Raw genomic sequence first — 13,077 nt, forward strand, 5'->3', positions numbered from 1 at the left:
TAGTTTTGTTTTTCTTTATTTTTTGTTTATTGTATTAGTGGTCTGCAAAAATGGATCAGAATAATGCATGCTGTGAGTTTCTCACAACAGACACATGCTCCGTTAAAAAAACGGATGTGTGAATAACCCCATTGACTTATATTGGTCAGGGTACTGTTCGTCGTTGAAATGGAGAGCACACGGACGAGAAATACGTCCATGTAAATAAGGCCTCACTGTAAAATACTGTTTTCACCCTAATATTTCAAACTCATTCTTAGTGAAAACGCACTAATCATGTGTAAATCAATAAAAAAAAGAGTGAACAGTTGTCTGTGGAAACTTCAGAATAAAACTGGATTGCATCCTATTGTAACATTTGAAAACACTACAGCTGGAATTTATCTGGCTCTTTGTCAATAAAAATGAACTTAACCCACAGGGAAAATAATATGCTTGTATTTTTCCTCCTCATAAAATACATGACCTCATAGAGCAGGGCATTTCTTCTTTCATGCAGTAATCTGAGCGTAAATTGTTCATGCCTATTAGAACAGCACCAGATAGTTCTCTAATCTGTAAACTACAAGTATTATATGCTTGTTCCCAAAGGTAAACAAATGCTATAGTGTCCGCTGCTGGAGGACACAGGGGAATAGCACAGCGTATTCAGAATGTCTTCAGACCCTTTCACTTTACTACATTTTGTTATGTTGTGGCCTTGTGCTAAAATAAATAAGCACGTTTTTCCCCATCATTCCGCACTCTCTACCCCATAATGACAAAGTGAAAACCGAATTTTAGAAAATGAGATGCTAACGGGTTATAAAAAAATAAATTTCCATGCTCTTTTTGTACATGTTTTCTGTATTAGACAGCCATAAATATTAATTGTGTGTCATGAAAGAATTCTATTACCAGCCTCTTACTTCTAACTTCTGCGCACTTACACTCCCGTCTCCCATGGCTGGCTGGAGCTTTGTGTGTGGCCTACTAGGATACATTGCCCTTTTTCTTTTTATAGATTCCACATCTTAATTGTTAATAAATTAATGATTAAAAAGCATTCCCCTGTCACCGGACACTGCTATGATCTAAAAAATGTACAAGTCATTTTGAGAGCAAGTGGAGGAAAGAGGTCTCAGACACAGTGGCAGTCATCTACTGCAAGAGATTGTGTTACAAAATTAAAACACTCGTCTTTGTCATTTCACAATCTGTGGTTATTGTGAAGAAGATTACAGATTGTAAAGCCTGCAGATCGCTGGTAAATACAAGATGTTCTTTGTACCTCCTTGTCTAATGATTTCTCTAATAATGGGCATTCTTTATTTCACGCTGTAGGAGGTCTGCAGGGATAACTTGACAGTTCACATGTAATCTGTATGGCTCTTGCTCAATGTCATCAATGCTTGAATAATTCAAGAAAACACTAGTATAAAGCTAATGCTTCCCCTAGACTCAGGAGTGCTCAAGACGAATGGATTTCATCCAAAATAACCAGAAATGAGCATTGTCTTTACGGTCTTTACGCCTATGGTAACAAAACCGTAAGCTCTGGACAATTGTAATACTTCACTTATATTACATAATATACCTCGGGTGACAACGTTTAATAGGATATACCTTTTTGGAATTGCAGATATCTATAATGTAGCATTATTATCTAACACAATGCTTTAAGGCAGGCCACGGTTCCTGCGTTAAGGTCCCGTTTTCCACTCTCCAAGTTGGCCGCCCCGTCTCAGACTTCGCTATGAAGATCTTTTTTGGAAGTCTGAGACATTTCGTGGTCCCCCCATTGCCCTCCGATCAACGAGTGCTGATGACGTCAGCACTTCTGGAAACAGCGCCAACACTGGGGCCAGCATTATCAGTGCTGGTCCATCAGAGGGCAGTGGAGGGGTTGGCGGTGTGTCTTAGACTTCCAAAGTCAGTGGCAGTCAACTTGGAGATCAGAAAACGGAGGTCTGGAATGAAGGAACAGAGACCTGATCATTCAGGAGTTGGGCAAAAGGTTGACTATAGATTTCCAATGTATAGTAAAAATTCAACTGCCCCCTTGGTCACTAAGGCAACAAGTTGACCAAATTTAAGTATTAATTAGTCAAATTATGGAACATGGCAATGTGTTATTGCATTTAGCCCTGCAATTGAGACTTTATTATATACATTATATACTGAACCTCACCATAATACACACAAACACTCCAATGGACACGGCCATGTTATGCATCTGTGTTTTACGGATCTATAAAAAGTCTTGCGGGTTACCCTATTTAGGACCCCTCCATTAACAACAGCAGAGAGCGGCTACAAAGAGAGTCAAATACTTTAGAGAACCTAACACATCTGCACATTATATGGACAGCCCATTGATTTCAATGGATACTATGTAATGCTTAATTTTCCCTTTGGTATTGCAGCAGTTCACAAATAAATTAAAGCTGACTGCTGGTGTTCTAGCAGTGGGACACCATGTAATGAGTCTAATGTAGTGGTAACATTCTAACAAAAAATAATTGTCAAAAGTGGACTACCCCTTTAAATATCTAATACATTCACAAAATTCTAAATACATATGTTTGAAGGTAATGGGGCTCCTGGTGAATGTCTTATGTTGTCAATAGAAAAAGAAACAGCCTGTTATTCCCAATTATTGTCATCAAAAGGTGTGTGTTAAATAAATTAAATGTATACATTGCAAAATGGTGCTGTCAAGGGTTCCCTGTAGACCCTGCTGCTCACGCAAGCCTGTGTATCATATTATTTACAAACCAAAGCTGTCCTGTTGAATTAGTTATGTCGCTGTTTAGTATGTGCTGTAGACTAGCAAAGGAAATTCATCAAGGCCCTTTATATATTTGGCACTTGAAATGAGCCAAGGGCTTAAGGTAGAAGACTTTATGAAGTCTGGCAGCACAGATATTTTATTTCCTTTTCTTTATCCAGATTATGCCTTTGCTTTCCAGATTCTAGCCTACTAGAAAGTTGTATAATTAGTTGTGATTTATTGTAAGCCAAAGACATGATGGAAAACATCACAATATTCTCTATAAAGATATTTTCTTCTTTGTTCTGATTAATACTGCATCCATTACATTCTATGACACATCATCTATAGTATTACTATCGCCATGGTCTCATTGGGAGAGATGCTGCCAGATTGATAAATATCTCCACTGCGGAACAGATTTTTAACTGCTTCACTATGTAAACTCAGAGTTTCCATGAAATAAATTCTGTTCTAAGGGGCATTTCTATTTTTATTGTATGTATCTTTGGTTCTTCAGATGTAAAACTAGGTAAACTAACATTAAATTGGATCTATAAAAAAATCATGAAAGTTGTGTAATTCTCTTTACTTCAACATTATGCGACACGGTGTTGGAATAAAGAGAACCCTCTAATCATCCAGTCTGGTTGCTTCATGTGGGCCAGTTGGACATAACCAACCAGGTGGAGAGTACTTATTATATTACACAAGGAGTGCTGATGGAACAAAAATTTGTGGACTTTTTTTGGCCTTTATAGACACATTTAGCGTGTATGTCAGGAGCTTTCCCGACGTACACACTAAACGTAACAAAAAACATGATATGAACAGGGTCTAAGTCATTACAGCCTTACATAATGAATGTTTGAGATTATTAGTAGTCACACTGCACTCTACGGCTTGTTGCTCGAAAATGTTAAAAAACATTTGTGAAAAACACTAAAAAAAAACAAAAAAAAAGCCCAATCCACCCCACTCTACACTACAGCTTCAGATCATTTTGGACAGTCTGCAATTATAGTTTTAGATGGGGAACAGAGCAGGCTTTGTACTTTGAACACAGTACGAATAGCAATTGGCAACAAAGTCATTGCAGTATATTTGTTTCTAAAAACTGTCTTCCAAGCTTATGTCCAAGTCCCCCAATGCATGGGTAAAATCTATTTCAATTGGAATCCTTCAGAAGTGGTTGTCCAAGCTAAGGGCTGTTTTTATACTGACGACCCATTCACAGGATAGGTCATCAGTATATGATCAGTGGGGGGGTCGGACCCCCACTGATTACATACTGATGACCTATCAACATGTATAAACAACAGCCCCAAGCCTGGGCAACCCCTTTAAATCTCCATGACTGTAAATATACGACATGATGGGCATTAAGTCAAGGAATTCCTATAAAAATATATATTTTATTTACAAATCCATATTAAAAATGAAAAAAAAACACTCCATAACATAGTGAATTTGTTCTTTTGCTACACAACTCGTGCAAATATAGGCAACCTACTGGCCGGTAAGTGTAGAACTCATATAGTTAATCAATATACAAAGTACAATTTGCATATGATAAAATATAAATCCATCAAAGCAAAATTCATATAGTGAACATAAATAAATATAAAGTACCAGGTACATCAATTCATTAGTATACATCACTCTTACAGTGTAGCGTACAGGCCTAGTGCATTAGTGCATGACATGGTCTCCTGACTCTCATTAAAAGAAGTCTGTCATTACATTTTCGCCTCCTAAGCCGGTAATACTATTATAAATGGAAGGATAGTTTTTCATAAAGTGCTTTTATTTCTTCGGGCGCCGTATGCAAATCAGCACAGCAGTGTCCGGCAATTCAGGAAGTGATCTTTATTCTACCTAATTTCTGCATAGATTGCAGGACTCTTCGGGGCTTATTTGCATACAACGCCTGGAGGAATAAAAGCACTTTTTATGGTTCACAATGTGCTGACTTGGGCAACATAAGTAAGTTTGAAAAACTATCATCCTTCCCCTTATTGTGGTATAAATGGTTGGGTAGGTGAAAATGTGATGACAGAGTTCCTTTAATAGCGATTGGGCGTCTGACAGGACTGTACATACAGACGTCACCATAAATATAATTGTTAGAGCTTTGGTCCCAACGATCTGCGAAGTGTAATGATGCATATCACACACACACACATATATATATATATATATATATATATATATATATATATATATATACACTCACACATACACACAAACAAAGCCAGTCAATTATCTAATTTCACAAATTTAGCCATGGAACATAGTGTGTTGAGAAAAACAACAACTTAAATACACATTTTGGTAAAGTTACACACAAAATTTCTGCAACCAAATGGTAAAAACATAAACATATATAATTCTAGAAATAGTAAGATATATTATTGCACTTCCATATTACCCTCTTATATAAGCACCTATGTTTATATTGAAAAGGGAGCTGAAGTTTGGGGCCTGAAGCAAATGTTGCCCCTGCACCACATATTGTTATAGCAGTGTCTGCAACATTGACTACATATTGTAATAAGTGTCTGAATGTTGCTGGACAAGATTCTTCAGAAGTAAGAATCAATTAAGCACAACTTGGAAGACTGAGCTCTGTAATTTAATATTTATGATGTGTATAAGCCTATATACTTCATTGCCAGAAGTTTCGGTATTTCAAAAAGTGATGCTTCAGTTATACCGGTAAAAATACATTGACTGAGCTGCGCAAATCTCTTTGAAGCTTTGACACAAATTCAAGGTCAAAAACTGTAAGAGCCAACTCCACTTTTGTATTTAGTTCTGAATATATCCATATGATGCAGTAAATATACACGAAAATAAACTTTAGTCAACACAGTGATGCCAAAATCTAATCCATATGTAATACAAACAAAATAATAACTTTCTTTTGTTTTGTTTTACGCGTTCCAGCTGTCTTACAACAAGACAACCTCTTCTAGTCTTATTTCACTAGGTTATTGAAATGATAAATCACTAAACGTGGGTTCACATTACCTTGGTCTTCGGAATGCTAACCCGTACTGTTGACAAGCCAAGCCCACAGTTGGAGTGTAAACAATGGGCATGAATCTTTCAATGTCTGACGTCAAAACTTTGTAAAAAAGCTTCTCATTTCGATCCTGAAGGCCCATCAGCAAAATATACCTGGAAAAATTACAAAACGTGTATGGAATAAATTAAGAATCCTATTCTAAAAGTGTTTACATTGTATTTAATCTTTTCAGCCAAATTCAGGATTGAAAGACATTACTTACTGCTGTGGAGGCTCTTCAATATTTCATATGGAACTCTGTAGGACTATTCACTTGCTCTTGCAAAACTTATAATAGAGTAAAATGAGGATACCACAAAGGCCAATGTAAAGGACCTTGGAAATCTTGAGGTTACTTGCAGGCCATTATGCCATACATTTCTGAATACATATAAACTCATGCCAGATTTGATCACTGGCTATCTATAATAGGTGACGATTAAATGCAAAAACATACAAGATACAATAAGAGTTTGACTTGTACAAATTGTGATGTGTGCGATTTATGCAATAAATTAAAATCTTTTTTTAAATTTAATAGTGCACATGAAGTCATTTGAAGGGGATATTGTATTTTTATTTGTATTTAAATATTTTATTATAATCTAAATTGTAAAGGCTTGTAGATCACACCTACATACCTCACAAGAGTCCTAGATGCAGCCAAGTCCCACTATCCGAGGAGTTCTTCCCTCATCCAGATGAGTTACAAAAAGTTCTTGTGAGTCTGAGATCCATTTGGACTCTGGAAACAAATATGTCTCCTCAGTTTTATAGGAAACATAACTGGCGTGGCCAACAGGTGGCAGCTACTCAACAGTGATGCTGCCACCTGCTGACAAAAAAGACTCATGGTATGAGACCAGAAGAAGTTTGTATTCTATATCACGGGAAGGAAGACTGTGGTTTACCCTGCATATGGGGGGGGGGGGGCATGGGGGATGCTGGCACTTATGGTGACCATGTGATTGGCACTTTGCAAGGTGGGGCATAAGGCTAGCACTTTGTGTAATGGGGCATTTGGTTTACACTTTGTATTGTGGAGCATGTGGCTAGCACTGTATTTGGGAGCCCTGTGGCAATCACTGTATATTAGGGCATGTAACTATCGCTGTTTGTACCCTTTAGCTAGCATGTGTCTGAAAGTTGAAAGCTATGTATATATTCTACAATTACTATAATATTAAATATAAGAAAATTAAATATGCCAGGAAAACAAAGCTATGATGAGAATTAAGATTTTAAAAGTAAATGAAATGGCCACATTGATGTACATCTGTCATCCGTAACAGCTTTGTGTGCTTAGAATACATACAGGCATATATGATGCTAGGTACTGGTACTTCATGAGATGTTTGACATACTCATACACGTTGACTACATGTCTGTTCAGTCTGGTAATAATAAAACCTGGTAGAGTAAACCATTACCAATAACAAATAGAAATCTAGTTCTTAAGAGAGCACCTGCTTAACATTAGAAACCATTTTCGGCTATGTCAGCTCATCTGCCAATTACTAATACTTTTGCCAAGTTCTTAATAAACCACACAGCTATTATAAACAATTCTTCATCACGTCAGTCTTAGCACTGCCAAAACTTCTTCAGAAGAAGCCAAGTTATGATAGTTGTCTAGGTTTCTTGAGGACAATCAGTGGGATTTTTTTGCCATAATATGCAGAATTGAATTAACACATAGCAGCTACAAAAGAATTCCTGCAATATGAGAATCAATAACAGTGATCCAGGTATTCGGAGGTTAGAAATGTACATTTTTTAAGCTATCACAGGAAATATTGACTTAGTTTTTAAGTGGTCAACAGTTCCGAGGCTCTAACGTGATGCCTGTTTGCCTTGGTTTTATGGACAACTCTATATTTACTACGGGTTGTATAATTTGTTCTGCCTTTGGGAATTAACTACTATTTTTACTTGGGATATTGGAAAAATAAACATTTGAACTAGAAGATTAAAGTAAAGCTAAATATTCCACAAATATTAGCTATTTAGTCATTAAATGTAAATTCATGCAGTGTTGTAATATACCATCCATGGACATACATACCATAGAAGCAGACCATTCAGTAGGTATGGGGTTCTTAGAGAGAGGAGTCCCAGTCTTGCTTGGTCCCATCCCCTTTGCTCTGGGTGGTGACAACTTTTTTAGAGCTCTTCCCTCCAGAGAAATTACATTGTTGGCCAAAAAGGGTTGGGGGAATTGGCCCATGCGTCATGGAAATGGGCGTGGATGGGGAAAAATACCAGGGACTTCCGTCCCGGTTGGCAAAACCCAGTACTAGCAAAACCTAGTAAAGACTAGTAAAACTAGTAAAGCAAGACCCTTTTTGAGCTTTTGTATGTGGCCCCTTCTCTTCTATGTATGTCACTGATACCTTCTCCCTACCCTTGGTATTTGTATAATAGATCCAACCTGCCCTGGGTTGTTGTTGAGCCAGTAATCAGAAACATATAATATTCTGCATTATATTGTGTGCTCAAGGTACTAAATGGAAATAATATAGCATTTGTGGGAGATAAAAGGCACAATGCAGTGATAAATCTGGCCCACGATTACAACATGAATCCCAATGTATGACTGATTGACAAAAGCCTCTTATAAATATTCTATGCTCTGGGTAAACCCTGACACTCCTATTGCTATCAGGTCACTTTCTTCTATACGGTCAGCTTTATTTGCTTCTGTTGCATTATAATAATCTGTCACTTTAAAACTGAAGACATAAAATGCCAACTCTATACAGCAAGGATGATCAGATACTGAGCAAACCCTGTAAAACCTGCAACATTCCACATGTATGAAACTTATTCACACAAATGCTTGCATCCAGTGAGCAGAATAACTGTGAAGCGAGAACAAATATAAGCTGGCTCACTGAACAAAGTATGCCATTGTGGAATAGCTAGATGACAGAACTCTTGTCTATACATCTTATTACTGTAGCTTTATTTGCAGTGTGGGTACGGTTAAACAACTCTGGAAGACTGAACTTTATAAATGTACATAGGAAATCCCTGTAAAAATGTATCAGACAAAAATATTGCTACAGGTGTATACTAAAACTAAACAAGTATAAAATGCAACAAACTGTTATGTATGACAGCCGTCCGGTTAATTGGCCAAGACATTTACAACTTTTATTTGACAAAAAGAATGCCATCTGCCTCATGTATATTTTTGCTGGAATAGAGAGTAGTAGTGAAAGCATCAAAACGCCATAAAATAATGTACTACTCTATACTATTCTCTAGTAGCATGAACATTGTACAAATCACTTGACAATTACATTGTCTTCTTAAAGGGGTTCTCCGGTTTAGAAAACTCTATTAAGGAATCATGAGTTAGTAGAGAGGGGTCCTCTGTTCAACATACTCATCTCTTGGTGAGAGCGGTTACAAAGATCGTCTCTCTCTCTCTCTCTCTCTCTAGGGGACCTGTCATGTCCTGTCACACAGACAACACTTTCCCTGCAGAACCACCTTCATTTCACCTGTGGTGGCGCTGTAGGGAAATTGAACACTTGCTGCCAGGTTTCCCCACAGATTACAGCTGATTGCTGGGGGTCCCAGAGTGGGGACATTTTGTGATCTGCTTATTGTCAGGAGACACTTCTAACAAGTAGGGATTGTCCAAAGCGGAGAACTCATTTCCCTATTAATTTATTGCTAAGAAATGCATAGTTGAAACCAGTTTACTGACTGTGTCTATTGACACCTATGCTTTAATGCTATTGATTATATTTTTTGTATGTAATATATCCTTAACCATCCTAATTACCTTATTAAGGGCATCACGTAAAGAATCCAAACAAAGTTTCCTAAAGCAACTCATAAGTACATTCATATATTTTCTAACCTGAACTTCAAAAAATTAGAGCTGGAGTCTGCTGATTTGCTATGTTCAACTACTCAAATTTTGTTTTAATACTGTTCCTCCCTTTAGGATCAACTCCTGACAAAACACTGTGCTGTGTGAACCTGACCTAGAGGTTGTTTGCTTAAATTTCATGAGATAGTAAAAAATATTTTTTCTTAAATATGACTTGCAAATCTAGATTTCGAAAATTCCTTTGTTTTTTTCTAATTAACTGTATTCTTATGGCACATGGAAAGAGACTGTGCGGTGGCACAATTATTACAGGCCTGTAGATCTCTGCGTGCTACTGTATCATGCCTCCATGAGGCACCATTATCTCTCCTGGAAGCAGGGCCGGCCTTAGATAAGATGGCACATTGCTGAGCCCCGCTGGAACACAGATAACCCCTTTAAAACTAGTTGTATGATCTGAAACATTTAAAAATGACAAATAAGCAAAAATAGAAGAAATGGGGAGAGGGGCAAATACTTTTTCACAGCACGATATACATTTATTTAAACAGCCTGACTGTATTTTATTGGCTAGTGTAACGCCCATGGCCACAGACCGTCAGGATTACTCACGCCCCGACGGCCGCAACCATTGATCTGTGAGCGCTGGCCCACATCTCCTCCTCAGGAGACGCCATTGCTTACTTCCGCTTCATTCTGCTGTGTCCCTTAAAGGGCCAGTGCGCACACATGAAGAAAATTAGTAATTAGCCCATACTCACCCTGGACTATAAGAAAGGCCCTACCCTTCCTTCATTGCCTGAGCGTTGTTGTGTTTAACTGTGTTAGTCTTTGCAAATGGTCCCTTAGTGTTTTCCAGTTCCCAGTGTTCCCATACCTGCTACCTGTATCCCGTGCTACCTTGTTCCTGTGCCTTAGAGAGTTGGAGTCGTGTTGTGCCATCGATCTTGTCTGCTGTGTTACACTACGCCTGGTCTCTGCTGCCAATGTCCCATCCGAGCATAACCATCGCTACTGTCTGAACTACCACAGGTACCCTTACTCGGACTATAGACATTGACTTGGTACACTGTTTGGCCAGCTGCTATCCCACCTAGGGTCCACATACCCACAGAACGTGACAGCTAGTAGTTTACAAGCAGCTGCAAAATACAATGTGTCTTATAGTGTTAATTTGTTTCCACTTCGTGCAGTCCTCAGAGTGACCTGAGACTCCCTAAATTTACAAACACAGTCTTCAGTCCTCTCCTCTGCACATTGGTGGCGGGTCAGTGAGCGTGGTGCTATAGGGGGGATTGACATCACCTTCTCCATGTAAGGGAGGAGGAGGAGGGAATGATTTTCCAATTAGGGCACTGGAAGCAGTGACTCAACCCAGGGGAGCACCGCAAGCGGCGTCAGAACAGTAAAGCACAGGCATTCATGCTGATCAGACTATCAGAGAGTGACATTGGCGCACAGTGCCTTCCTGACACTGATGAATAGCGATTCCTGTTCTTTTTGCAGCCTGCTGAATGTAGCTACCGATCAGATGTGCCGACACATGGAAAGCAGCCAGCAGTGTCAACTCCTTATGGGTGGAGTGATGTGCCCTATACAGTTGCACAGGTCACCTACCCCTAAGGCCTGCCCTGCCTAGAAGCAATGCTTCTAGGGAAGAATACCTCCATAATATGGTATGCAATGACAACCACATCTATGTTATTCAATTACATTTGTTTGCACGTACAGATCTATGGATATATATGGATCTATGGTGCTATGTACTTATTCCCCCTCTTTCTTTGTAATCAGCCTGCAGTAATAATATCTGTAAAGATATTTACACAAATCATGTTACAGAAAACTCAATATTGTGCAAAACGACTGAAAATATTACATGTATTTGGAAGAATTGTGTTCACCAATAAGCTCTGTAAAAACAGATTGTAAATTACTCATAAAACTTGAACTCATTTATTTTTGAAAAGACTACAAAAAAACAGCAATGGAAACTGAAACCCTCATCATTGTGCTGTTAATTTATTGTCCCTTGGCTCATGACAAAGGATTTCTGTTTCATAGTACAGATGTTGACTGCATTACTGCATCGGGAAATGCTTTACTACCTCATAAAATTCTACTGGTGAATGTGCATGATGCTACTCACAAACATAAGTGAGGGGCTCCAAATAATAGTCCAATATCAATGACATTACGAGCTAGACAAATGCTATAATGAAGGACATACTGTATCAACCCACATGGTCATCATTGATTACAAGGAATATATATGGTGACCACCAAACCAAACCTGCTGGGATAAAACATATAAAATCATCCATAGAATGACCTTGAAGTGACCTTATTCCTTAATATTATCCATAGAAAAGAATAAAACCATGCCATCACGTATTTCTGAACTAACCTCATGAAGTTAACTATATTAAATACGATAAAGAACTACGGTGTATAGGTTATTACCCTCAAATCCTGCTGTCCACGTAACAGGACTGGTGTAATTCATGGAGATTTACTAGTTCCTGATATCAATGAGAAAACTCTTCAGTTCCACATGCATATAAAATAATAGTAAATCAAAAGCCAACACTAAAATCCCCAAATCGCCCACTAACATGCTCATTTTGCAACATGGACATGACTTTGTCGGTGGATCCCAACAAAATATTCAGTGCCAACCAACTTAGCTCTATTGGGCAACAATAAATACAATACATGCAATAAAGTCACAATGCTAGATCATACAGTAGAGTTGCAACGCAGATCTTAACGCTTACTGCCCTATCGTTTTTTGTTTTTTTACATAAAACTACAATAACTCTAAAAACCACACTCTCTAGCTTCTTAATGCACAAGTTAGGGGTATAAGTACAATTCTGGGTGCTGAGCCACGATCACTTTACTTCTATAATATCACTCAACCAGACACAGACAATGAGCTAATGAGCTAACTACTTGCTAAACGGGCAATTCTAACACTACTAAGTTCAAAAGAAAAGTAAAGGAAACAAGTGTGTCTTTTCTAGTGGACACACCTAGGAACCCAGATTCTCGATCAGTCTAGTACCTAGGTTCTCAACCTGTAATATGTGTAGGGGATACTCGCACTGTCCTTATGCTGTGCTTTTAATATGTACAGCACAATGTATAATCATACTGTTCGAGTTCTTTGATTGCCATTTATTTGACTAAGAGTTACTTACTGGTGTAGTAGAGGTTACTGCTGCTGCTCATGCTTCACATTTAGGTAGCATTGATACTAGATTACTCTTTAAAGGATTTATTTTGCCAGAAACATTTTTGTATTTTTATCTTTGTTTCATGGTGCATCTTTCTTTAATAGAACAGACATAACACAACTGACTTTAATATCAGAAAATCAGCATCATTATGCCTGGGCACAGCGCT

The 13,077-nt window shown here is 38.1% G+C and overlaps 1 protein-coding gene across 1 annotated transcript in view; it reads right to left on the bottom strand.

Moving 5' to 3' along the window:
• The window catches only part of ME1 (malic enzyme 1), a 341,544-nt gene that overhangs the window by 270,609 nt on the left and 57,858 nt on the right, over positions 1-13,077 (bottom strand). Inside the window, exon 3 of the mRNA XM_075864168.1 lies at positions 5,786-5,935. Coding sequence (XP_075720283.1) covers positions 5,786-5,935 — 150 coding nt within the window. The remainder of the gene's footprint in view (positions 1-5,785; positions 5,936-13,077) is intronic.

Source organism: Rhinoderma darwinii, chromosome 4 (assembly GCF_050947455.1).
Source record: "Rhinoderma darwinii isolate aRhiDar2 chromosome 4, aRhiDar2.hap1, whole genome shotgun sequence".
Classification (NCBI taxonomy): Eukaryota; Metazoa; Chordata; class Amphibia; order Anura; family Rhinodermatidae; genus Rhinoderma; species Rhinoderma darwinii.